General features: G+C 48.8%; 1 protein-coding gene across 3 annotated transcripts in view; it reads left to right on the top strand.

The window, feature by feature from the left end:
- The window catches only part of LOC140426746 (serine/threonine-protein kinase 32A-like), a 550,050-nt gene that overhangs the window by 461,017 nt on the left and 64,584 nt on the right, over window positions 1-24,449 (top strand). For all 3 annotated transcript variants that reach the window (XM_072511884.1, XM_072511881.1, XM_072511882.1), the window contains one exon: window positions 7,256-7,320. In XM_072511884.1, coding sequence (XP_072367985.1) covers window positions 7,256-7,320 — 65 coding nt within the window. The remainder of the gene's footprint in view (window positions 1-7,255; window positions 7,321-24,449) is intronic.

Below are 24,449 nucleotides of genomic sequence, written 5' to 3'. Positions count from 1 at the left end.
TTTTAAAATATATTTTTATTCAAACAAAATTTTCAGTATTACAAAAATAACCCCGACACAATCCATTCCAATCCAGTTTTATACCAAGACTATACCCCCAAACCCCCCAAGTTCCCCTCCACAAAGAAGGCCCTAATAGACTGACCAACCACATCCCTAACAGCTGATGGTAATCCCTGAAAAAGGCAATGAGAGACTGCCACCCTGAGCAAAACCCGTGCACCGACCTCCTCATCGCATACATGACCTTCTGAAGATACAGAAATTCCATCAGGTCCCCTAGCATGCCAAAGCCTTAGGTGGCACTGGAAACCACAATCCAAACAAGACTCGCCTCCGGGTGTTAGCGAGGTGAAGGCCTAGACATCTGCCTTCATCCCCACCTGCAACACCAACCAGTCCGACACTCCATAAATGGCCACCTACAGGCACGGCTCCAGGTTAACACCTAGAATCCCTGACATTGTTTCAAAAAATGTGACCCAAAAAGGAAACCAGAACACATGCATGTGGTTCACTGGCCCCCTAAAACCTCACGGTGCTTTACCCGTCTGCATTAAATACATACAATTTAGGAATAAAAGGATATGGTCCCCGGAAGGGTAGGGGGTTTTAGTTTTACGGGCAGCATGATCGGTGCAGGCTTGGATGGCCGAAGGGCCTGTTCGTGTGCTGTAAATTTATTTGTTCTATAATATCCTCCTGTCCACCAGCGCCTCCTGCTCCTACCTTCTCTCCTGTTCCACCTCCAGGAAGGTCAGCCTATCCAAAAATTGTAACATGGTCGAATCCTCCTCTGGGGGCTCAGATTTATATAACCCATGGTAAAAGGTCTCATTGATTTTCTCTGGGCAGAGACCAAACCACCACCCGAGTCTCTAACGTGAACTATCTCCCAGGTGGCGGCCTGCCGCCTTAACTGGTGAGCTAACAAGCAGCTGGCCTTCTCCCCATACTCATAACATTTCCCCACGAGAGACATAGCTGGCTCACTGTCTTCCCCATTGACAACTCGAACTCCATCTGCAATTTCTTTCCCTCTGTCTAAAGCTCCGGTGTTGGGGCAATCGAGTATTGGCGGTACATCTCAAGGATGGCATCCACCAACCTCTGCCTCATCACCTTCCCAGATTATCCCTATACGCCTCATAAGAAATTATCTCTTCCTTAATAACTGCCTTCAATGCTTCCCAGAGCGTGGAGCGTGGTTTTTGTTAAACTCCACATACTTCCCAAATACCCATTTGCAAAATCCCTTTTTAACGAGCAACGCCGTGTCCAATCTCCACTGGGTCAGAAAAAAAACATTGGGAACCAGCTGCAGCCATCTCCTCCACTCTGCTCCCGTTATCTAGCAAAACCCAGGGTAACAATCAAAATCTTTCAACATTGAATTAACGATCAGCCCCCTAACCATACCCAACTTTAATATCAAAAACTAAAGGAAGAAAAAAGATAACCACACCCAAATCCCCTCCCCCAAACAGCTCCAACAATACAATAAATAACCCCCACTTTCACCCAGACACAACCGTCACCAACAAGCCCCATAACACCAAGCCCTCCCCCACTTTACAGCAACCCCACACAAAAATACAGACATAGAAGAACTTAACAATGAACAAACAGCAAAGACCATAGTCCTCAAACACTTCAGTTCCCCCCCCCCCCCCCCACCCCACCCCCCGCAAAAAAACTGTGTCACTTAACAAAGTCACTCACTTCCTCTGGCACTTCATAATAATAGTCTCTATCCTTGAAGGTAACCCGAAGACTAGCCATGTGAACCATCCTAACTCGCACGTTATTCTTATTGAGTTTAGCCTTGGCCTTATTAAACGCCTTCTTGTCAGCTCTGCCCTAACATCCTGGTATATTCTGATGGCAACGCCCTCCCATCTACAATCTTGGTGGTCTACAATCTACAATCTTTGTCCACCTCAGGACCCACTCCTGATTCAGGTACTTATGGAACCGGATTATTATTGCCCGTGGTGGCTACCCCGGTCTGGGCTTCTGCCTCAACGATCGATGGGCTCAATCCAATTCAGGAGGGGTCGGCAGGATCCCCTCCCCCACCAACCTTCCAAACATATTGGAGATGTAATCTGTGGGATTTCTACCTTCCAGGCCCTCGGGCAGCCCAACAGTTCTTAAATTCAGTCGTCTGGAGCAATTCTCCAGAACATCAACCTTGGCCTTTAACACCCTCTGCCAGCAACGCCATCTCTGCCTCCAGAGAAACAATCTAATCGCTCTGGTCAGTGAGCGCCTCCTCCTCCTTCTTGATCGTTGCCCCCTGTACCACTATCTGCTGATCCAAGGATGCCTGAATATGTGCCGCAGCCCCCTCAATTGCCTTCACCAGATCCTCAGTGATCACTTGTCACTGCCTCTTAAATAGCCAAAAAAACAAATCCCCACCACGTGTGACTGCTCACGTCATAGCCACCAGCAGAAGTCCAAGTTGCTGCGTATTGACTGCTGCACATCTGAATTCCCTTCCCCTACCCTAATACCACTGATGACATCATTATTCTGGTGCCCCCACCTCCCCAATCTGCCTCGCCCATTGTTATTTTGTTCTGTACCTTTCGTTTCTTGGAGTCAGCCCATTTCAAAGAAACTTGCAAGTTTGAGCTGTTGTTTTGAGAATGTTTCAAACTTCACTGATCCATCTCTTTATTTGCTGAATGTTAGTCCTTCAATCAATTGGATTATCAATGATCTGATTTCATTTCTGTAAATGAGTGGGCCAGTTGGAGATGCAGAGAGTAGAGAAATAAATATACAAAGGGTAGGATAGGAAACATTGGAAGATGATGAGAATAGTGTTATGTATTTTCAGCATATTCTCTCAGTGCAAATAACATCTTGATACTATTAAAGAATATTAAATGAATCTTCAACAACTTGCATTTCTACAGAACCTTTAACCTTTAACCAGACCAGACCCCAATCAACATTCGGAAAGCCGTTGTGACCCCAACAATGTTTCAATTTGTAAACTGTGAGGAAAGGATACTTCACTCCAGGAGTGATTCAACTGACAACAAGGGATCTTTTATATTAAAACAAACTTTATTGTTAATACAGGATGAACTCCATTAACATCCAATGAGAAAACAATGTTTCAGTTAACAGTTAAACAGTTCTATAAAATAATAAAGGGAAATGGGCGCAATTCTCCCATCGGGAGTCTAAGTGCTGACGCCGGAGTGAAAACCGGAGTGTTTCACTCCGGCGTCGGAGCCCGCTCCCAGCCCCCTATTCTCCCGGTGCCCACATTGAATCATTGTGGGCACCGATCGCGGGCCAGACCCCATTTGAGGCCCCCCCCCCCCCCCGGTGCAGGAACCCCCCCCCCACAGGCCGTCCTCCCAGCGTTCCCGGGCTGATCCCGCCGGCAGCGACCAGGTGTGGACAGCAGCGGTGGGAACCCGTCGTATTGGGCAGGCCGCTCGGCCCATCCGGGCCGGAGAATCGCCGTCCGCCCGTTGCAAACGGCGAGCGCCGATTCTCCCAGCGGCCAGCCATGATTCTCACCTCGCCGGTTTTGGGGGGGCTGGGAGAATCACGTGCGGGCGTCGGGGCAGCGTGGCGGGACACGTGCGGCGCCCGGGTGATTCTCCCACCCGGCCTGGGGGGGGGGGGGGGGGGGGAGAATTCCGCCCAAGGTCTTTGAGTTTATTTCCCCATCTACATCTAAAATTTCAATTGAGCAAAATCCACACAGAAAGGTCAAAAGCCACTCATTAATAAAGTTAACACCTAGTGGTTTACATATTTATGCATGAAGTCCTTGGGAGAGAAATTATCAGAAGTCAGTCTGAGAAACATACCCTGCTTTCTTCAGAATCCATTGCAGAACTCTTAAAAATGAAACTCAAAACAACTGAAGGGGCAGGGCTGAAAACAAACTAAAACAACTATCATAGCCTGCCGAGCTGTTAACCCCATAATCACAACTTTTAGCAGACATATAAGGTGGGATTCTCTGAAAATGGGGCTTTGTCCCCACGCCGGCAGGAAAACCGGCGCCAACGACTCCAGCGTCAACACCCCCCCCCCCCCCAAGGTGAGGAATTCTCACCTTTCTATGGGGCTAGGTTGCTACCGGAGTCGTCCCTGCCGCTTGAGCCGGAGCCAAAGGGACGAGTTCGTGCCCACGCAGAACGGCCGGCGTGATCTCGCGCATGCGCGGACCGGCCGGCATATTTCTGCGCATGCACGGGGGTTTCCTTCTCCGCACCGGCTCCCGGGCAATATGGCAGGGACCTACAGGGGCCCGGCGCGGAGGAAAGAAAGCCCCCCATGGAACCAGCCCGCCTGCAGATCGGTAGGCCCCGATCACGGGACAGGCCACCGTGGGAGACCCCCGGGGTCGGATCCCCCCCCCCCCCCGTGCCCACCCCAGGACTGCCCCCACACACTTAGCTGCCAGGTCTCGCCGTGCGTGACATGACTAATTCACGCCGGCCGGACTGGCCAAAAATGGATGGCCACTCGGCCCATCAGGGCCGGGAAAATCGCCGAGGGGGGCCTCTGTCAATGGCCCCCGACCGCGCGAATCCCGCTGGCCCCCGAAAAATGGCGCCGGAGAATATGGCAGCCGGCGGTGGGGCGGGATTCGCGCCTCCCCTCGGGGATTCTCCGACCCGGTGCAGGGTCGCAGAATCCCGACCATAATCTGGATACTTTAACCTAAGTTATATTAATAACATTACGACAACAGATGCAAAATATATAAAAATTTCCCACATTCATTACTAATGTTCCAGGAGTCTTCACTGAAGACAAAATTGATATTGAGTCAAAGAAAGACAGGTGAACAATAATGTAGCCAAAGAGGTCAATTTTAAAGAGCGTCTTAAAGGAACAGGGAGAGGTAGAAAGGCCAAGGCATTTAAGCAAAGAATTTCAGACCCTAATGCTAAGGCAATTGATGGCACAAGTGCCAATTGTGGGGTGAAGGAACAGGTGGGGTGAAGGAATAGGTGGCCTGAGTTGAAAGAACACAGAGGGCTCAGAGGGCTTTTAAGAGTGGACGAGGTTACAGAGTACGAGATAAAAGCGTTAAAAATAAAATGGTGGGACTTCTGGTGGCGGCTATGAAGGAGTAAGTCGCACGTTTGGTGACTCCCGCTCGGGTCGGACTTTTGGACCTTTTCCCCCCGACTTTCTACCAGACTTGAATTGAACCAGAAGCAATTGTGTACTGAATTCCCACATCAGTGCATAGAGAGGATGACTAGAAGTGCTCGTAAAGGCAGAAACAGAAAGACAGAGAAGGCTTGGGCTGAAGCTGCAGCGGGAGGTAGCATGGCGGAGGACCGGACCTCTGGCTTGTCGACCCAGCGGTCAACGGAGCAGCTGATGCAAGTTATTCTGGAAGACTTCGCTAAGCAGAAATGGGACTGCTTGGACCCAATAAAAGAGTCAATTGAGCGGCTGGAGCTTAGATTGGATGCCCAAGATCGGGCAATTCAGAAGGTAGAGAAGGCGCTGGCTGAGCAGGAGGAACATCAAACTGTGGTAGAGTTGGAGGTGGGGATGCTGAGAGACCAGCAGAAAAAGCTCCTGGAGAAGGTGGAGGACCTAGAGAATAGTTCCCGCCGGCAGAACTTAAGATTCGTTGGGCTCCCGGAGGGGCCTGAAGGAGCGGGCGCTGGGGCATACATCGCGGACATGTTCGAGAAGCTGTTGGGGGATGGGGCATTCTCCCGACCCTTGGAGGTGGACAGAGCTCACAGAGGAACTCGCGAGGAAGCCGCGAATCGGAGACCCCCCCGAGGGCAATGGTGGTGAGATTCCACAGGTACTTGGATAAGGAGCACATTCTACAGATACCCCATTACCATGCATTTTAATGTCACCAACGGACTTTCCCGCTCTTATCCCAAATTCGGATGCTCCCCCAGCCAATGTCACATCAGCAGTGTTTACAGCAGCTTTTAAGAAACCAGAGTCTGGCTAAGGGAACCCGCCGGGAGTGCTCAGCTACGTCCAGACCCCAGGGGAAAGGGGGTCATCCTGGGGGCAATGCCAAGGAGGGTGGGCTTCCAATGGGGAAGGTCAGGAAAGGGAGATTCCCAGGGAGCAGGAGGGGCCCCGTGCATGGGGGATTTCCCTGTGTGCATGGTGGGGGGATTCGCTGGGGGAGGGGGTGTTCCCTGTGTCCAGAGGGGTGGTACCTTTTTCTTCTTCTTTGGTTGTTTAGATCGGGGCGGGTGGGATTATTTAGAGCTTGCACTGCCCGGCTCGCCAGCATTGGTGAACAATTCTGAAATTGATGAGGACAGTATTAAACTTATAATATCGTATTACAAAGATGATATTGACCACAAATTAGTAAACGAGTGTTATCAGTTCAAAGAATATTTGCACCTTAGGAAATCTCAGAACACAGAAGAAAACACGCCATCTAAAATGCAATGCGCAGAAGTTCTTCGGCTTATTTGTGAGCAACACCTAATTGAAGTGTTCCTCAATATTACTGCTGCGCTTAAGCTGTACTTGACAATGCCTATCACGAGCTGTGAAGCAGAAAATAATTTTTCAAAGCTATCCTTTATAAAGAACAAATTTTGGTCTACCATGACTGAAGAGCGCTTAAATTCTTTCTGCATATTGTCTCTAGAAAATGACATTGCAAGGAAGCTCTCGTATGACAAAACTGTATGTGAATATGTTGCTAGAAAAAACAGAAAGTATTTTGTAAAATGTGCTTCATGTAGTATGTATTCTCATAGGTGTCTAAAATAAAAGATTATATTGACTGTGATCTTTTTCTATGTTTTATTTCACCATTCTATGATGCACCATGCATTTGTATAACATTTCCCTACTTTTCAACCCCCCATAACTAAAAAACTGTAAGACATAGGAATTTTTTATTCACACCAGTGATTTTGACATGTGAGATAATCCAGTACAGCAATTTTAATCAAAATCTGAGATGTAGTGGTTAAATTTTTAAAAAATTTGTGGTGATCTGTCGTGGAACAACCCCACTGAAGAAGATAATAGTGGTTACCCAGACCTCGTTGCTGGTTGCGAAGGGGCCCTCATAACAGTTCAAGCTTCAGGGCCCCAAAAATGTAGCTCCACCTCTGATTACCCCTTTGCTTGAACAGAAACTAATTTTGACCATGGCACTTAATATTAAGAGAGAAATATTATAGTTTATAGTCTCTTACAGTGTTTTTCTTTGCATTTTCAATGTCTCTCACCTCATCTGCTTAAACATCGGAAGAATGGACACCTTCAGAAACATCTAGACACCGTCCAGAAGGAATTTATCATTTTTAACAGAGAGAGGTAAGAGACCTGCTCAGTAAATTCTCTATGTGGTATAATGATCCAACGTTATACATTTTGAGGTATTGAGTTCCTCAAAAATAAGTCTCAACATATATTGCTCTTGTTACCTAACATGACTTCTTTTTTGTGATTTTGATTAAGTTGCACCTCCCGTTCCAAAGAAAAACATAATTTCTTTATTCGTTCATGGGATGTGGGCATCTCTGGCTGGGCCAACATTTATTGCTGATCCTGGGGGGCATTTAAGAATAAACCACATTGCTGTGGGTCTGGAGTCACATGTAGGTCAGACCGGGTAAGAATAGTAGATTTCCTTCACTGAAGGACATTAGTGATCCAGGTTTTTTACGACATTCGGCAATGGTTTCACGGCCATCAGTAGATTTTTAATTCCAGATTTTTATTGGATTCAAATTCCACCATCTGCCCTGATGGGATTCAAACCCAAGTCCCCAGAGGATTACCCTGGGTCTTTGGATTCCTAGTCCAGTGACAATACCACTACACCATTGCCTCTCAATGATACCTTCCCCTTCTTTACTATGTTACATAGATTCACTACCAATGGTGGTGTCTGTGGGCTGGATTTTCACCGCCAAGGCGGATAGTTCAAGTCAAGATATTTTTCTACTCACCGGACATGCCTCAGTTTAAAAAGTATCCCAAATCATGTGATTTTTGCTTGGGAGTGGCCCGGGGGCAGTGGGGGGGGGGGGGGGGGGGGGGGGGGGACAGAGTCAAGCCTGCCAAAATTGAAAGCTGAGTGTAGGCTGGCACCGGGGTGGTGAGTTCTCAGGTGGGGTGTTTAGAAGAACTGCCTCAAGTCCCTGCTGTTTCAGAAGCAGGCCCACAAGCCCTCACCACCCCTGATACCCCACTTGCCATCGCATGGCCCCCATCAACACCCCTTGGCCCCTTATACCTTCCATGCCAACTCATACTCCGCAATACTCCTCATACCCTCCATGCCAAGTCAATGTTAACTCATTCCTGCCATCCTCCCCCATAGCCCCTCAAACCTTCTATGGCAACTCAATGCCAATCCAGTATCCATATTTCCACTATTGTGAGCAGAAGTGAGGAATATTTCTCCAAATTTCTTGCCCTGATTGAAGCATGTTGTGCCCCTCTTCCTGTGCTCTCCGCCACGGACAACAGAATTGTTGACTCCTTAATCAGAACGGGGCTGGTTTAGCACAGTGGGCTAAGACAGTTGGCTTGTAATGCAAAACAAGACCAGCAGCGTGGGTTCAATTCCCATACCGGCCTCCCCGAATAGATGCCGGAATGTGGCGACTAGGGACTTTTCACAGTAACTTCATTGAAGCCTACTTGTGACAATAAGCTATTATTATTATAAAAGTAATGGAAGGGGGTCACGTGATGAGAGCGCAGGAGTGGCTGCATTTCCGTGAGCTTCGGCTCTGCTCATTTTGTAATTCTTTATTTTATCCTGGTGCATATTCCATGTTTGTCTTTTCTTGGGATATATGTCTTCCGTTATGTCCCTGGAGGATCTTGATTGGTGTTTTGCAAAGAGGAGCCAAGATAAATTGCAGAAAATTAATCGTTAGCTGGTCTATTAAAGAGTGGGGTTGTTCTTAGATCTCTTCTGTGACAATGGAAAATGCTGGGTAATGGTTAATGTTTTTGGATCAGTCCAGGCCTCGTTCCCTTCAGGGGGTTTTCCTTTTTTTCTTTCCTTCCTTTTGATGCGACCATCAATTCACTCGAAACGGGAGGAGAAGTAAACTGTGGTTTTAATCAACTTAGAACAGTGCCTACCTGTGACTGAGCCAATACTGAGAACCACGTACAAGTCGACTGCTCTTTATACCTCCCTTCAAGGGGAGGAGCCATGGGCGGAGCCCATACAGGCCCCAACATGTTCCCCTATGGATAATGCCATACAATGGCCCATAGGAGGAGCCCACAAGGGCAACAGCATAGCACAGATACAAATACAAGGGCAACAGCACAGATACAAATACAATGGTGGATTATTGGCATAATACATTCACCACATTCACCCCCTGTTAAAAAAATGAAGTCCGGCGGGGGTGACGGGTTCATAAGTTCAGCCGGTGTGATCGCCGAAGCTCTGGCCCGGGTGTCGAGCTCGTCCGTGCTGGCATCGGTAGTGAGTGCGCCGGTGCGGTTCAGACGTGGACTCCGGGAGCGTCTCTTCTGAAGCTTCATTCCGGTGGATCGGTGAAGGGGGGATGGCGGGCAGGAGGGGGCATGGGAGCCATATAGGGGCGGGGGCGCTGGTCATGGTAGGTTGGGCGGGATATGTTGGGGGGACGGTGGTGGTGGTGGTGGAACCGGCGGGCGCCAGGTCCCGGAGGGAGACCGTATCCTGTCGGCCATCGGGGTGTTCGATTTAAGCGTACTGGGGGTTGGAGTGTAGGAGCTGGACCCTCTACCAGGGGGTCGGACTTATGGCTCCTGACGTGTTTTCTGAGTAGGACTGGCCCCGGTGTCTTCAGCCAGGACGGAAGCAAGGCCCCTGAGGTGGATCTCCTCGGGAAAACAAATAGGCGGTCATGAGGGGTCTCGTTTGTGGCCGTGCAAAGTAGGGACCTAATAGAGTGGAGTGCCTTGGGGTGGACCTCCTGCCAGTGAGAAACTGGGAGATTTCTGGACCGCAGGGTCAGTAGGACAGTCTTCCAGGCCGTTGCGTTCTCCCTCTCCACCTGCCCGTTTCCCCTGGGGTTATAACTGGTAGTCCTGCTCGAGGCGATGCCCTTACTGAGCAGGTACTGACGCAGTTCGTCGCTCATGAACGACAAGCCCCGGTCACTGTGGACATAATTGGGGAAACCAAACAGGGTGAAGACACTATGTAGGGCTTTAATGACGGTGGACGTGGTCATGTCAGGGCAAGGGATTGCAAAGGGGAAGCGGGAGAACTCATCAATAATGTTGAGGAAATATGTATTGCGGTTATTGGAGGGGAGGGGCCCTTTGAAATCGATACTGAGGCGCTCAAAGGGCCGGGATGCCTTCACCAGGTGGGCCTTATCCGGTCGATAGAAGTGCGGTTTACACTCCGCACAGATCTGGCAGTCTGTGGTCATAGCTCTGACCTCCTCGATAGAGTAGGGCAGGTTGCGGGCCTGGATATAGTGGATAAGCCGGGTGACCCCCGGGTAGCAGAGGTCATCGTGGATAGCCCGTTGTCGGTCATCTTGCGCGCTGGCGCATGTGCCGTGGGACAGGGCATCTGGGGGCTCGTGAGCTTCCCAGGATGATGTACTATATCGTCATTATAGGTGGAGAGTTCGATCGTTCACCTCAAGATCTTATCGTTCTTGATTTTGCCCCGCTGCGTATTATCGAACATGAAGGCTACCGATCGTTGGTCAGTGACGAGGGTAAACCTCCTACCAGCGAGGTAGTGCCTCCAGTGCCGTCCGGCTTCCACGATAGCTTGGGCCTCTTTTTCGACCGAGGAGTGCCGAATTCCGGAGGTGGTGAGGGTGCGCGAAAAAAACGCTACCGGTCTGCCTGCTTGGTTGAGATGGTAGCCATGATGTGGAGATGCCGGCGTTGGACTGGGGTAAACACAGTAAGAAGTCTTACAGCACCAGGTTAAAGTCCAACAGGTTTGTTTCGATGTCACTAGCTTTCGGAGGCCACCTGAGGAAGGAGCAGCGCTCCGAAAGCTAATGACATCGAAACAAACCTGTTGGACTTTTACCTGGTGTTGTAAGACTTCTTACTGTGCTTGATTGAGGGTAGCGGCGAGAGCGACCTTTGGTGCGGCGCGCTCCACCTGGAAGGGGACGGACTCGTCCACCGCGCACATCGCGGCTTTGGTGATGTCCGCCTTGATGCAGCTGAAGGCCTGGCGGGCCTAGTTGCCAGTGGGAAGATGGTGGCCTTGATTAGTGGGCGGGCTTTGTCCGCATAGTTGGGGACCCAATGGGCATAATATGAAAAGAACCCGAGACACCTCTTCAGGGTCTTGGGGCAGTGGGGGAGGGGGAGTTGCAGGAGGGGGCGCATACGGTCAGGGTCGGGTCCTAGAACCCCGTTTTCCACGACGTAGTCGAGGATGTCTAGTCTGGTTGTGCGGAAAACGCGTTTCTCCTTGTTGTACGTGAGGTTTAGAGTTTGGGCGGTTTGGAGAAATCTGTGGAGGTTGGCGTTGTGGTCCTGCTGATCATGGCTGCATATGGTGACATTGTCCAAGTACGTAAATGTGGCCCGCAGTCCGTACCGGCCCACCATTCGGTCCATTGTTCTTTGGAACACTGAAACCCCGTTCGTGACGCCAAAAGGGACCCAGAGGAAGTGGAAAAGGCAGCCGTCTGCCTCAAAAGCCATGTAGTGGTCCTCCGGGCAGATTGGGAGCTGGTGGTATGCAGACTTCAGATCCACCGTGGAGAACACCCGGTAGTGTGCGATCTGGTTTACCATGTCTGCAATCCGGGGAAGGGGGTACGCATCGAGTTGTGTGTACCGGTTTATGGTTTGGCTGGAGTCTACAACCATCCGGTTCTTTTCCCCGGTCTTGTCGACCACCACCTGAGCTCTCCAGGGGCTATTGCTGGCCTCGATGACTCCCTCCCGCAAGAGTCGCTGGACCTCGGACCTGAAAAAAGTCCTGTCCTGTATGCTATACCGCCTGCTTCTGGTGGCGACTGGTTTGCAGTCGGCAGTGAGGTTTGCGAAGAGTGGGGGAGGGTCGACCTTTAGGGTCGCGAGACTGCATATGGTGAGTGGGGTTAGGGGCCCCCCCAAACTTCAGGATTAGGCTCCTGAGGTTGCATTGGAAATCTAGTCCCAATAGGAGAGGAGCGCAGAGGTCTGGGAACACATATAATTTAAAATTGGCGTATTCGGCGCCCTGTATTGCTAGGGTTGCGGTAGTGCACCCTCAGATTTGCACCGAGTGCGACCCAGAGGTGAGGGCAATGGTTTGGTGCGCCGGGAAAATTGTGAGCGAGCAGCGTCTTACCATGTCTGGGTGAATGAAGCTCTCTGTGCTCCCGGAGTCGAAAAGGCAAGGCGTCTCATACCCGTTAACCCGGACGGTCATCATGGAGCTCCGGAGGTGCTTGGGTCGCGACTGGTCCAGGGTGACCGCGCTGATTGCAGGTAGCCGGCGTGGTCGGAGGTGCTGGGCGGTTTCGCGATGGCTGCTCTTGTTTATGGTACACGTCGAGCAGCGCAGCAGATGGCGGCCCCCGTGGCGGGTGGTGAGGAAGATGGCGTCCAAGATGGCGGCCCCCATGGATCGCACGTGGCCGGCTGCGTGGGGGAGGATGGCGAAGATGGTGGCCCCCATGAGTCGCACGTGCTGTGAGGGCTGGAAGATGGCTACCCCCACGGATAGCTCGAGGCTGATGACGCATCTACAGGGGGCGGAGTCGGCAGACACGCTGCCACACTGCGGAGTCTGCGGGCCTGTGAGTCTGAGGATCGGGCCTGTGAGTTAGAGTTCTTGGACCTGGCCAGGCGAACTTTGGTGAAACTTTTCTCCCGCAGCTGCTGCAGTTCGCATTACAGGCCGGGCAGTTCCGCCGGGGGTGTTGGAACTGGCCGCAGAAATAGCAGGGTAGCCCCCCATGGTGGGCGGGCGGCCACGCATCACAGGCCTGGGGTAGTCCTTGGTCGGGGGTCCATGAGGGGGTCGCGTGGCAGCCGGGAACGCGTTAAGACTCTGGAACGCTACTTCCACAGAGGAGACTAATTTTACCGTCTGATCCAGGTCCAGGGCCCCCTTTTCGAGTAGGCGCTGTCTCACGTAGTTTGACCGGACTCCCGCCACGTAGACGTCTCGGACGGCGAGTTCCATATGTTGAATGGCCGTAACGGCCTGGTAGTTGCAGCTGCGTGCGAGGGTTTTGAGGTCGCGTTGGTAGTCTTCTAGCGATTCCCCGGGGCGCTGGCAGCAAGTGGTGAGGATATGTCGCGCGTAGACCTCGTTCATGGGCTGTACATAGAGGCGTTCAAGCATCGCGAGGGAGTCTGCGTAGGAGGAGGCCTCGTTGAGTTGAACAGAGATTCGATGGCTCACCCGTGCGTGGAGGAGGCTCAGCTTCTGTTCGTCGGTGACGGAAGGCGAGGAGGAGGGTGTGAGATCGGCCTTGAAGCAGCGGAGCCAGTGCGAAAAAGTATCTTTCTCCTCCGCGGCCTGCGGATCGAGTTCCAGTCGGTCAGGTTTGAGGGCTGATTCCATAGTTGCATTTAAGTTGATTAAATTGATGCGACCATCAATTCACTCGAGACGGGAGTAGAAGTCAACTTTGGCTTTAATCAACTTAGACCAGTGCCTGCCTGTGACTGATCCAATACTGAGAACCACCTACAGGTCGACTGCTCTTTATACCTCCCTTTAAGGGGAGGAGCCATGGGCGGATCCCATACAGGCCCCAACATGTTCCCCTATGGGTAATGCCATACAATGGCCCATAGGAGGAGCCCACAAGGGCAACAGCATAGCACAGATACAAATACAAGGGCAACAGCACAGATACAAATACAATGGCGGATTATTGGCATAATACATTCACCACACCTTTCTATGGATTTCTTTTCTTCATCCAAGTGAGCAAGGTGCTGTTATTAATCCTTGTTCGGTCCGGTGATTCAGGAGGGGTTGCTGGCATGGGCCCTGGGCAGAGGCACCTGTAATGTATGAATGTGTGTTGAATGCATATCCATACACAATCTATAGACACACACTAATCACAGATAATGTGCACACACCAACCATATATTAACACACATACTATAGTCATAGGCAAACACACACTAATGACATATAACCCTAAGTTCTGCTTCAATCCGAAACATAGCAGTTTTTGAGGCATTATAGGGTTTATGGCTAACTGACTTGACTATTCGCAAAGCCTTGTTATTTCCCACCATTTATAGGAATGGTTTACTCAGCGGGACATCCCTTATTGGCAGCTGCCGGGCGGGACAGTGGCGCAGTGGTTAGTACTGCTGTCTCACGGTGCCAAGGACCTGGGTTCGATCCTGACCCTGGGTCACTGCCTGTGTGGAGTTTGCACATTCTCCCCGTGTTTGCATGGGTCTCAGCCACACAACCCAAAGATGTGCAGGGTAGGTAGATTGGCCACGCTAAATTGTCCCTTAATTGGGACTTCTTTCAAATTATCGGCAGCTGCCTCTCAGCCTAACTGCTTGTAGCAACAGTGGACAAGTATCAGGAGAACCCAAGGACAATTGAAAAGAGAGGGCCTGCATCTGTTTATGAGCACCAAGCTACCTAGCAACCAATATTGTTGAACTGTACCCAGCTGACATGGGCCGCGTAGCTGTATCTATAAATGCTGATGTTTCTCTATGCTGGGTGGAGAGAGAGAGTCATGGTGTGCCCACTAGCTTTCTCCCCGGCGGTGTTAAATCAATGAACCGTTTGATGTTGAAGCATACCTGAGTGTTGAGTGACTCTTATGGATTCAATCCCTCTAACAGGGGTACCCTGGTTTTACTGAGGAGGAAGGATTCAATTGTTGGGTGCCTTGATAATGATACTTCTCTTCAGCGATGGGTCCTCCTAGCTGAGACTGCAGTAATTATCCTTTCTTCTTTTCAGTATAAATGGGGGCGATGCCCTGGATGTGCTTGGAAAGATGCAGATCTAGCTGGGGTACGGGGATGGGTGTACTTGGAGGTCCTGGGGGTATTGATTCCTGTGTGTCGGGTGGTACTGGGCTATGTCAGGTCTGTGCTGTGGCTCGTGTCCTGTTGACCCCAGGAGCTTAGGATGTCCCTTTTCATAGAATCATAGAATTTACAGTGCAGAAGGAGGCCATTCAGCCCATCGTGTCTGCACCGGCCGTTGGAAAGGACACCTTACCTAAGCCCACACCTCCTCCCTATCCCCGTAACTCAGTAACCCCACCTCACCTTTTTGGAAACTAGGGGCAATTTAGCATGCCCAATCCACCTAACCTGCACATCTTTGGACTGTGGGAGGAAACCGGAGCACCCGGAAGAAACCCACGCAGACACAGGGAGAATGTGCAGACTCCACACAGACCATGACCCATGCCGGGAATCAAACCTGGGATCCTGGAGCTGTGAAGCAACAGTTCTAACTACTGTGCTGCCGTGCCGCCCAATCCTCAGTTACATCTTACAATCAGTGGTTAGAAATATCAACTCATACCGAGGCTGCTGCGCTGCATAGCTCTCAGCAACATTCATCTGATACACAAATGATAGCGGCTGTAGCCTAATCAGGAAGTGCTTGCTGCAGTATTTTCCACTTGGGCAGTCTTGAAGGTGTCTATCAGGGATGTCATGAGAGGCTGAGCATTGCTTCTACAGTACGCCCAGGGCCTGGGGTTGAGCTGAGTCCTGTATTTCGGTTGACATCCGGTCATCCCCCCCACCCCGCCCCAGAGGGTGGGATGCTTCCTTGGTTGGATGAACAGCTTGTTCTCATCCTTATTGTTGGGTGATCAGTGTGCGCCAGGGAAATATGAAACCAGGGCTGGGCCCTGATCCTTTGTCAACCTGTCATTTATTTCTGGTAGCTCTAGCTCTTTTATAGCTCTAGCTGTTTTTCTTGGGAGACCCTGAAGGCTTGTTCATAATCCGAACATGTTGTTACGGGTCCTCTCTGTACAGGTGAATGGAATGATGATGGTGCTGTACCGGGTCTGAGACTTAGGTTAAGTTGCGTTGTGTATATATGTAACTCCCCTTTAGAACTGGGGTTTTGGGGTATTTTCTTTTGTTTTTCCTTTTCTTTTGTAAGTGGTGGGTATAAAGAATCCGTGATTGGTTCTTGCATGGGTGAAGATGGGGTATGGATCTGAGGAGAGGAGGCTGTGGCGTGTCATTGGTGCCTCTGGCGCAGCTGGTGTTGAGGTGCGCGCGCGCCCGAACATGGCACGAAGAATTTATCCTGAACTGTCTTGGTAATTGCAAGTGGACACGTCCCGGGAAAGTGTACACTATTTTACCATGTTTTCATGGCTTCATCCTGTTTCTCCCTTGGTCTTTGGCAGGCTTTATGGAGGTATCAAGTTATGTCTTAATGATTGTATCGAAACATTTGTGCATGGTGAGCTGTTTCTCTCCCTCTTCTCTGCGATGTTTTTATTTTGTAATTTTGTTGGGTTGTTTGCAAAAATGTAAAATCCTAATAAATATACCTTGTAAAAAAAAAAGAAAGTAATGGAAGTCAGAAATTCTCTTTCCACCCTGTTTTCTGAATTCCAGAGTAACAGTATTCTATGAAAAGTGATGGATTTTCCAATTTCCTCAGGCTGAGCTTTGTTTGGAATGTTGCCTGGCCTGGGCTTTGACATTGCCCATAATTGAGGAATGTGCTCAGGCAGAGCATGGTGTGATCCCAAGAACTTGTACAATTGGCGTGTGCAGCCCGAGTACAATGCTGTGTGAAAATGCCAGGTGCTGAACAAACCCAAGCCACTGTGAGTCCCTGGCTGTAGCAGATCACTCATCCAAAACCATTGTTTAAACAAAAAATAATAACATCTGTGGTGATATGCATCACTGTAAATACACAAGGGGTTAATGTAGATACACTAGGACTGAGTAAACACTAGAGGGAGCACCAGAGACATCATGACACACAGACATTCAACCAATAGGTCAGTAAGATAGGACACGACCAATGGGCAGTCAAGACACACCCGGAGGTGACACTACCACAAGGGGGCTACCCATATAAAAGGACAGGGCACACATGCTCTTTCTCTTTTCCACAGGCGACAATTAGTGAGAGACACAGACACGGAAGCATCACACCCACCGCATGGATTAGAGCAGACTGGTTAGTTAGACTGAGTTACTCTAGCAAGATTAGCAGGAGAGTCGAACTCTAAGTAGGAGAATTGTTAACTGTTCAATAAATGTGTTAAACCTAACTCCAAGTCTGAATCTTCCTTTGTCAGAGTATACATCAAGGAAGCAGCTGATGCTACATGAAGAAGCATAACACAACAACATCAAATGTTGGTTCCTCAAAAACAGTTAAAAGCTCTCCAGTTGTCAAAGGGCTAAAAACTGTATTGTTCTATATTAATATTAAAAAGGTTGAAGGTCTCTTCTGTGCTAACAATGAGTCCTCCAGGGTAGCACGGTGGCAGAGTGGTTAGCATTGCTGCCTCACGGCGCCGAGGTCCCAGGTTCGATCCCGGTTCTGAGTCACTGTCCGTGTGGAGTGTGCACATTCGCCCTGTGTTTGCGTGGGTTTCGCTCCCACAACCCAAAGATGTGCAGGGTAGATGACTTGGCCACGCTAACTTGCTCCTTAATTGGAAAAAATGAATTTGGTACTCTAAAAAAAATATTTTTTAAAAACAAACAAACAATGAGTCCTCCAAGTAAATTAGTTTGAAATGTCTTGATCAATTTTCTAGTGTGTGGAGATCACAATGGGTTTGTGTATGGATTTAACCGTGGGCTAGTCTGTGTTGATCACAATGGGTTAGTGTGTGGAGATCACAGTGAGCTAGTGTGTGTTGATCACAATGGTTTAGTGTGCGTTGATCACAGTGGGTTAGTGCAGGCATTTTCGAAGTGGGGGTCACCACCCACGGAATGGGTGAAAATGGCGGCTGCGACCAGCTACAAAAAATGCGGGGGCATTGCACATGCGTATCCACTCATCAGTGCGCATGCGGCCCGGCAGTGTTGGGACCTGAACCCGGGGTCAATGTGCGATCGCAGCATGGCGGCGGCTGACTGCGTGGAGATCACCGATGATGAACAAGGCCATGACCTTGATCTGTTTTGCATCGCTAAACATTACTGTAATGATCTGGCGAGAGTATATATTCCTCATGGTTTAATCATGGACAGAACTGAACATTTGGCAAGGGATATAATGAAAGCCATGGGAAATCATCATATCATCGCCCTCTGTGTACTGAAGGGTGGCTATAAGTTTTTTCTGACCTTTTAGATGACATTAAAGCATTGAATCGAAACAGTGACCAGTCAATCCCAATGAAGGTGGACTTCATCCGCTTGAAGAGTTACTGTAATGATTAGTCACCAGGGGAGCTACTCAGAGTTTATGAAATCCACGTTCTCCTCCGGTGAACCTGATTGGAGTGAGATCGTGAGGACCAAGCAGACTCACTTCTCGCATTAAAGGTAAGAGAAAATGGGGAAAATGTTTGAAAAACACTGGGTTTGTGTGTGGAGATCACAGTGGGTTAGTGTGTGGAGATCCAGTGGAAGGATGTGTGTTGATCACAGTAGGTTAGTGTGTGGGGATCACAGTGGTCTTGTGTGTGGAGATCACAGTGGGTTAGTGTGTGGAGAACACAGTGGGTTAGTGTGTGGAGATTACAGTGTGTTTGTGTGTGGAGATCACAGTGGGTTAGTGTATGGAGAACACAGTGGGTTAGTGTGTGGAGATTACAGTGTGTTTGTGTGTGGAGATCACAGTGGTTTTGTGTGGAGATCACAGTGGGTTAGTGAGTGGAGATCACAGTGAGTTTACTTTCTTCTCTTACTGGCTTAAATTTTGTACCAATGTTTCTTCTTGTTCTCCCAGGAGATTCCAGGGCCAGAATTTTCTGTTTGAGGTTGGCGTTCCAATGTTGGCATTAAATGCGGGTCGCCATCCTGCACCCTGCCAGGAATTGTAATCTGACATTGATTGTTGGATTGGCCAGTTACTGGTCAGAGGATGTGCTGACCATCTAGTGAAGGCTTGACGACCAATAGGAGGTGGTGATTTTGCTTTTCATTAAACACCGTATTTATTTAACTGAAAAATCATTACCGTAACATGTTTGAACAGAAACCGAGGGAATATAAACCATATTGCAAAAGAGTAACATTTTAAACATAATTTAGGGCCCAGTAGCCAATTGCACCTGAATCTTTATCAGATTATTGCCATTGAGTTAAAGTAGGACTATATTTCTCACTGAAAACACAGGGAAAAAATGTTCTGTTCAAAAGAAAGATTAAAATTGATATAGAACCTCTCATAAGCACACAACATCCCAAAGCTCTTTATAGCCAATGCGGCCCTTTTGAAACGTATTCACTGGCCCAGATTTTCATCCCCAGGTCAGATTTGCCGAGTCAGGAGATTTGCTGACTCAACAAACCCAGCCTTTAAAATGGCTGCCCGCAGATTGGATTTTCATTTGCGGAGTGCTGGCAGAATATATAGGTGTCACGGGGTGCGCAGAAGACCTGCCCCTGTGACCAACACTGTGCTGAATTAATTTTTTTAAAACAAGCATGATTCCTCCAGCTCTCATCTTTCACCCCCCAACATTCCCTGTGCCCCATTCATGCCAATGTATGCCAGAACCATGCCCCCCACCCACCGCCCTTTGCTCTCCCCTCTCCATGCCAACAGACATTGTATTCCTGGCAGTTTCCTGTCAGCTTTGACCAACAGACAGTTCTTTGACAGCTGGAAAGTTACAATGAGCCTGTGCATCAAAAGTGTATAATCATGTTCACTTTTAACAATCACAAAGGGTGCCTTCCCTCTCCCACTGGGGTCCTGGGACCCTATACAAAGGGATATCTTCCCTTTCCAAAGGGCTATCCAAATGAACCCAAAACGTTCAGAACTCCTCTTACCTGGTCTAATCTGTGCAATCTGGGTTTCACATTTCTGGCTTTCCAACATCCGACTTCAGTGGAGAGAGCTGGTGATTTAATTGCAGAGCTGCGTCCACGTATCGCGCATGTGCAAACCATGTCTTAACTGCTCTCCTACCACAGTAACAATGGGTGATGCCAGGTTCAGGGCCATTTCTGATACTTTTGTCACAACAGAGAGCTTCTCCTTGTTCAGGCTTCAGAATAGGAGTACGCCATTTCGATAAAACCCAACTTTTAAAAATGTCAGCCCACAGATCAGATTTTCAGTCAGAGGAAGCGGGCTGAAATAGGAGTCGGGGCAGGCAACCCTGGAATGAGTGCAGTGGCTGTTGAGTGCAGAGATGGGCCGGGCAGAAGACCTGCCTTTTATGCTCTTGCACTGTGTTGAAATAAATTATTAATTAGGCAAATATCAGGCCTCACCCCCACACACTTCCTATGCCCCATCCATGTCAACCTATGCTTGCCCATAACTCCCACCCACTCTCCATGGCCCCTGCTATCCCCTATGTCACCCAATACTCCCCACCACTATCCTTTGCCCTTACCCCATCCATGCCAACTCAACAAGTATCCTTTTAAAAAAAAAAAAATTCCAATTAAGGGGCAGTTTTCCAATTAAGGGCAATTTAGCATGGCCAATCAACCTAACCTGCACATCTTTGGGTTGTGGGGTTGAGACCCACGCATACATGGGGAGAATGTGCAAACTCCACATAGACAGTGACCCGGGGCCAAGATCGAACCCGGGTCCAAGATCAAACCCGGGTCCTCAGCTCCATGAGGCAGCAGTGCTAGCCACTGTGCCACCCTTGTTCACCAAGTATCCTTTGTACAATTTATTTTTCTTAGATATGAATTTAGAGTACCCAATTATTTGTTTATCCGATTAAGGGGCAATTTAGCCTGGCCAATTCACCTAGCCTGCACATCTTGCGTGGGGTGAGACCCACGCAAACATGGAGAGAATGTGCTAACTCCACACGGACAGTGACCTGCGGCCAGGATCGAACCCGGGTCCTCGGCACGCGAGGCAGCTGTGCTAACCACTGCGCCGCCATGCTGCCATTCCTTTGGGCACTTTTGTGACAGCTTTGACACTTCCTTGACAGCTCAAGAGTTATTTACCAGTTCTTTAACAGCTGGACAGTTTCAATGGGGTTGTGTGTAGAAAGTGCATAATCATGTTAAGTTTTAACAATCCCAAGGGGTGCCTTACCTCTCCCAAAGGAAACCTTACCTCATTGTGATGAAAATCTGGGCCACTGTTGTAATTTTGGAAACACAGCAACCAATGTGTGCATAGCAAGTTTCCACAAACAGCATTGTGATAATGACCAGATAATCTAGTGACACTTAACTCAGCAATAACCAAGTCATTGATATACAGTTTGCCAGGACCACTCGGCTTCAGATCTCATTACAACCTCAGTCCAAAAATGGACAAAAGAGCTGAATCCAGAGGTGAGATAAAAGTGACAGCCCTTAACCTAAAGGCAGCATTTGACTGAAGGTGGTATCAGGGAGCCCTACCACAGGGTAGTGTGCTAGGTCCAACCATCTTCAGCTGCTTTATTAATGACTTGCCCTACGTCATAAGGTCAGAAGTGGGGATGATTGCTGATGATTTCATCATGTTCAGTATTATTTGCATTCCACACCCTAACCACTCACTGTGTAAAAGCGCTTTTTCCTCATCTTGCTATGGCTTGAAAATTGCAACTATGAGGAGAGATGGGATAGGCTGGGGTTGTTTTCCTTAGAACAGAGGAGGCTGAGGGGTGACCTAATTGAGGTGTATAAAATTATGAGGCGCCTCGTTAGGGTAGACAGGAAAGACTTATTTCCCCTAGCTGAAGGGTAAATTGCCAAGGAACATCAATTTAAGGTGACTCATAGAAGGATTAGAGGGCACTTGAGGCAAATCATTTTCACCCAGAGGGTGGTGAACATCTGGAATTCACTGCCTAAATGGTGGTTGAGGCTGAAACACTCAACTCATTTAAAAGGTACCTGGATCTGCATCTGAAGTGCTGTAACCTGCAAGGCTATGGAAAGTGGGATTAAAATGAGCAGCCAGTTTATTTTTCTCTCTTTTGGGCCAGCCTAGACACGATGGGCTGAATGGTCCCTTTCTGCACTGTAACCTTACTCTGGTTCTATGTTGCTGTTTCTTCTTTGCCAATCACCTTAAATCGTTGTCCTCTGGTTCTTGATGCTCCCGACAACTGAAACAATTTATTTCTTTCTGCTCTGTCCAGACCCCTCATCAAATCTCTTCTTAATCTTCTCTTCTCCAAGAATAGTCCCAGCTTCTCCAATCAATCCACGTAACTGAAGTTCCCCATCCCGACAGCCATTCTCATGAAACACTTCTGCAACCTGCCTAGTGCCTTCCTAAAACGTAGGGCCCAGAATGTAATAACGCAGAGAGAGCTGACCCAGTGTTTTATTCAGATTTATCATAACTTTCTTGCTTTTGTATTCTATGCCCCGATTTGTAAAGCTCAGAATCCCATATTTTTATTAGCCACCTTCGTGCACATATATCCCCAACTACTTCTGCTCTTGTACCAGCTTTAGCTTTAGAATTGTATCTTTTACCTTATATTGCCTCTCCTCCTGCTTCCTACCAAACTGAATCAATTCACATTTCTCTCCATTAAATTTCATCTGCCAATTGCCTGCCTATTTTACCAGCCTGTCTATGTCCTTTTGAAGTTTAACACTGTCCTCCTCACAGGTCACAATTCTGCCAAGTGTTGTGTCATCCACAAACTTCAAAATTGTGCTCTGCATACCAAGGTCTAAATCAGACATTTTTAAACTCAGGGTCGCAGAGCAGTCGTTCGCAGTTTCCCCGGTCACGGGAAGAGCTGCCCAATGGCCGTGACCAGCTTTTAAAAATGTCAGCCGGAATCGGTTTTCAATGATGTTGGCTGTCCCGCGCACGTGTGCCCCCTCAGCTAGATCTAGCAGTGCACAGGTCCAGAGCCCAGCGGGGCAGACCGCCTCCTCCTGATGTCAGCGCACTCCCAGGACCAGATTGTTTTTTAAATCGATGGAGTCTTCTAGCCGGAAGCGGTGGCAGAGAGCAGATACACTGACGCACTTGATCTTGGTGTGATATCACAGAGGTGAGATTCCTCCATTTTGGAGCTGCCAGAAAGCAAGCAACAGGACTGTGTGAAGAATTGAAGATGAATTGTTATGTAATTAAGGAAGAATGAGTTAGAGACACAACAGGCCAGGATCTCACAATTGAATCTGATATAGAGAGCTTCTCAGGCGAGTCCAGGGCCTCTGGTGAACAACTCATTAAGAGTTAAATAGATGCATAGAGTACAAAAAGAAAGGAGTCATGGTAAATATCTTTATAAAACATGGTTTAGCAATAACTGGAATATTGGGTGGAATTTTCCCTAAAAATGGCAAAGTGTCAGGTTCATTCGGAAAACCAGCATGTTTCCAGAGAAACAGCCAGGTCTCCCGATGAGATCTTCCCGCACTTTGCCTTTTTTTGAAGGGGGGGGTCAAGCCCCACCCCTGGCAGTTTCTAGGTTAGCACTGCCAGGTTGGTGGAGCCAGGGCAATGCCCTGCCATGTCCCCGACCAGCCGGGGGCTACCAATGGCATCCGAGCCTTACATGCCCCAGCTTGGTCATCGTGTCTGATCTCTGTATGTGGAAACCAGTAGTTATTCCGTCGGCTCCACGTCACGCTAGCAGGAGGGAACATAGCCACCAGAAGATTCAGTGTCAAGCCATCTTTGAATATTAAAATATATTTAAATGAATGGTAGTGAACCCGATTACGTCTGCCGGGATGGATCATTGTGAACTGTTTTGCGCCCAACGGAACGCCCGTTTCAGGTCACTCCCGGACTTTTCCCGACGTAGTGGGATTTGTGCTGGGTGCAGTGTGGCCAAAAAACTGTACCCATTATATTTAATTAGGACACTACATTTTAGGAAGAATGTAAAGGCTTTAGAGAAGTTGCAGAAAATATTTACAGGAATGATACCAGGGATGAGAGTTTTTAGTTACGAGGATAGATTGGTGAAGCTGGGCTGTTCTTTTTACAGAAGTGAAAGTTGAGAGGAGATTTGATGGAGGTGTTCAAATAATAGCATAATAATCTTTATTGTCACAAGTAGGCTTACATTGCAATGAAGTTACTGTGAAAAGCCCCTAGTCGCCACATTCCAGCGCCTGTTCGGGTACACTGAGGGAGAATTCAGAATGTCCAAATTACCTAACAGCACGTCTTTCGGGATTAGTGGGAGGAAACCGGAGCACCCGGAGGAAACCCAGGCAGACACAGGGAGAACATACAGACTCCGCACAGACAGCGACCCAGTCGGGAATCGAGCCTGGGACCCTGGCGCTGTGAATCCACAGTACTAACCACTGTGCTACCGTGCTACCCACACGCAGGGTCTGAACTGAGTAGTCAGGAATAAGCTGTTCCAATTGACAAAATGGCCAAGAACTAGAGAACACAATTTAAGGTGATTTGCGAAAGA

This window comes from Scyliorhinus torazame, chromosome 7 (assembly GCF_047496885.1).
Source record: "Scyliorhinus torazame isolate Kashiwa2021f chromosome 7, sScyTor2.1, whole genome shotgun sequence".
Classification (NCBI taxonomy): Eukaryota; Metazoa; Chordata; class Chondrichthyes; order Carcharhiniformes; family Scyliorhinidae; genus Scyliorhinus; species Scyliorhinus torazame.
This window is presented reverse-complemented; position numbering and strand designations above follow the sequence as displayed.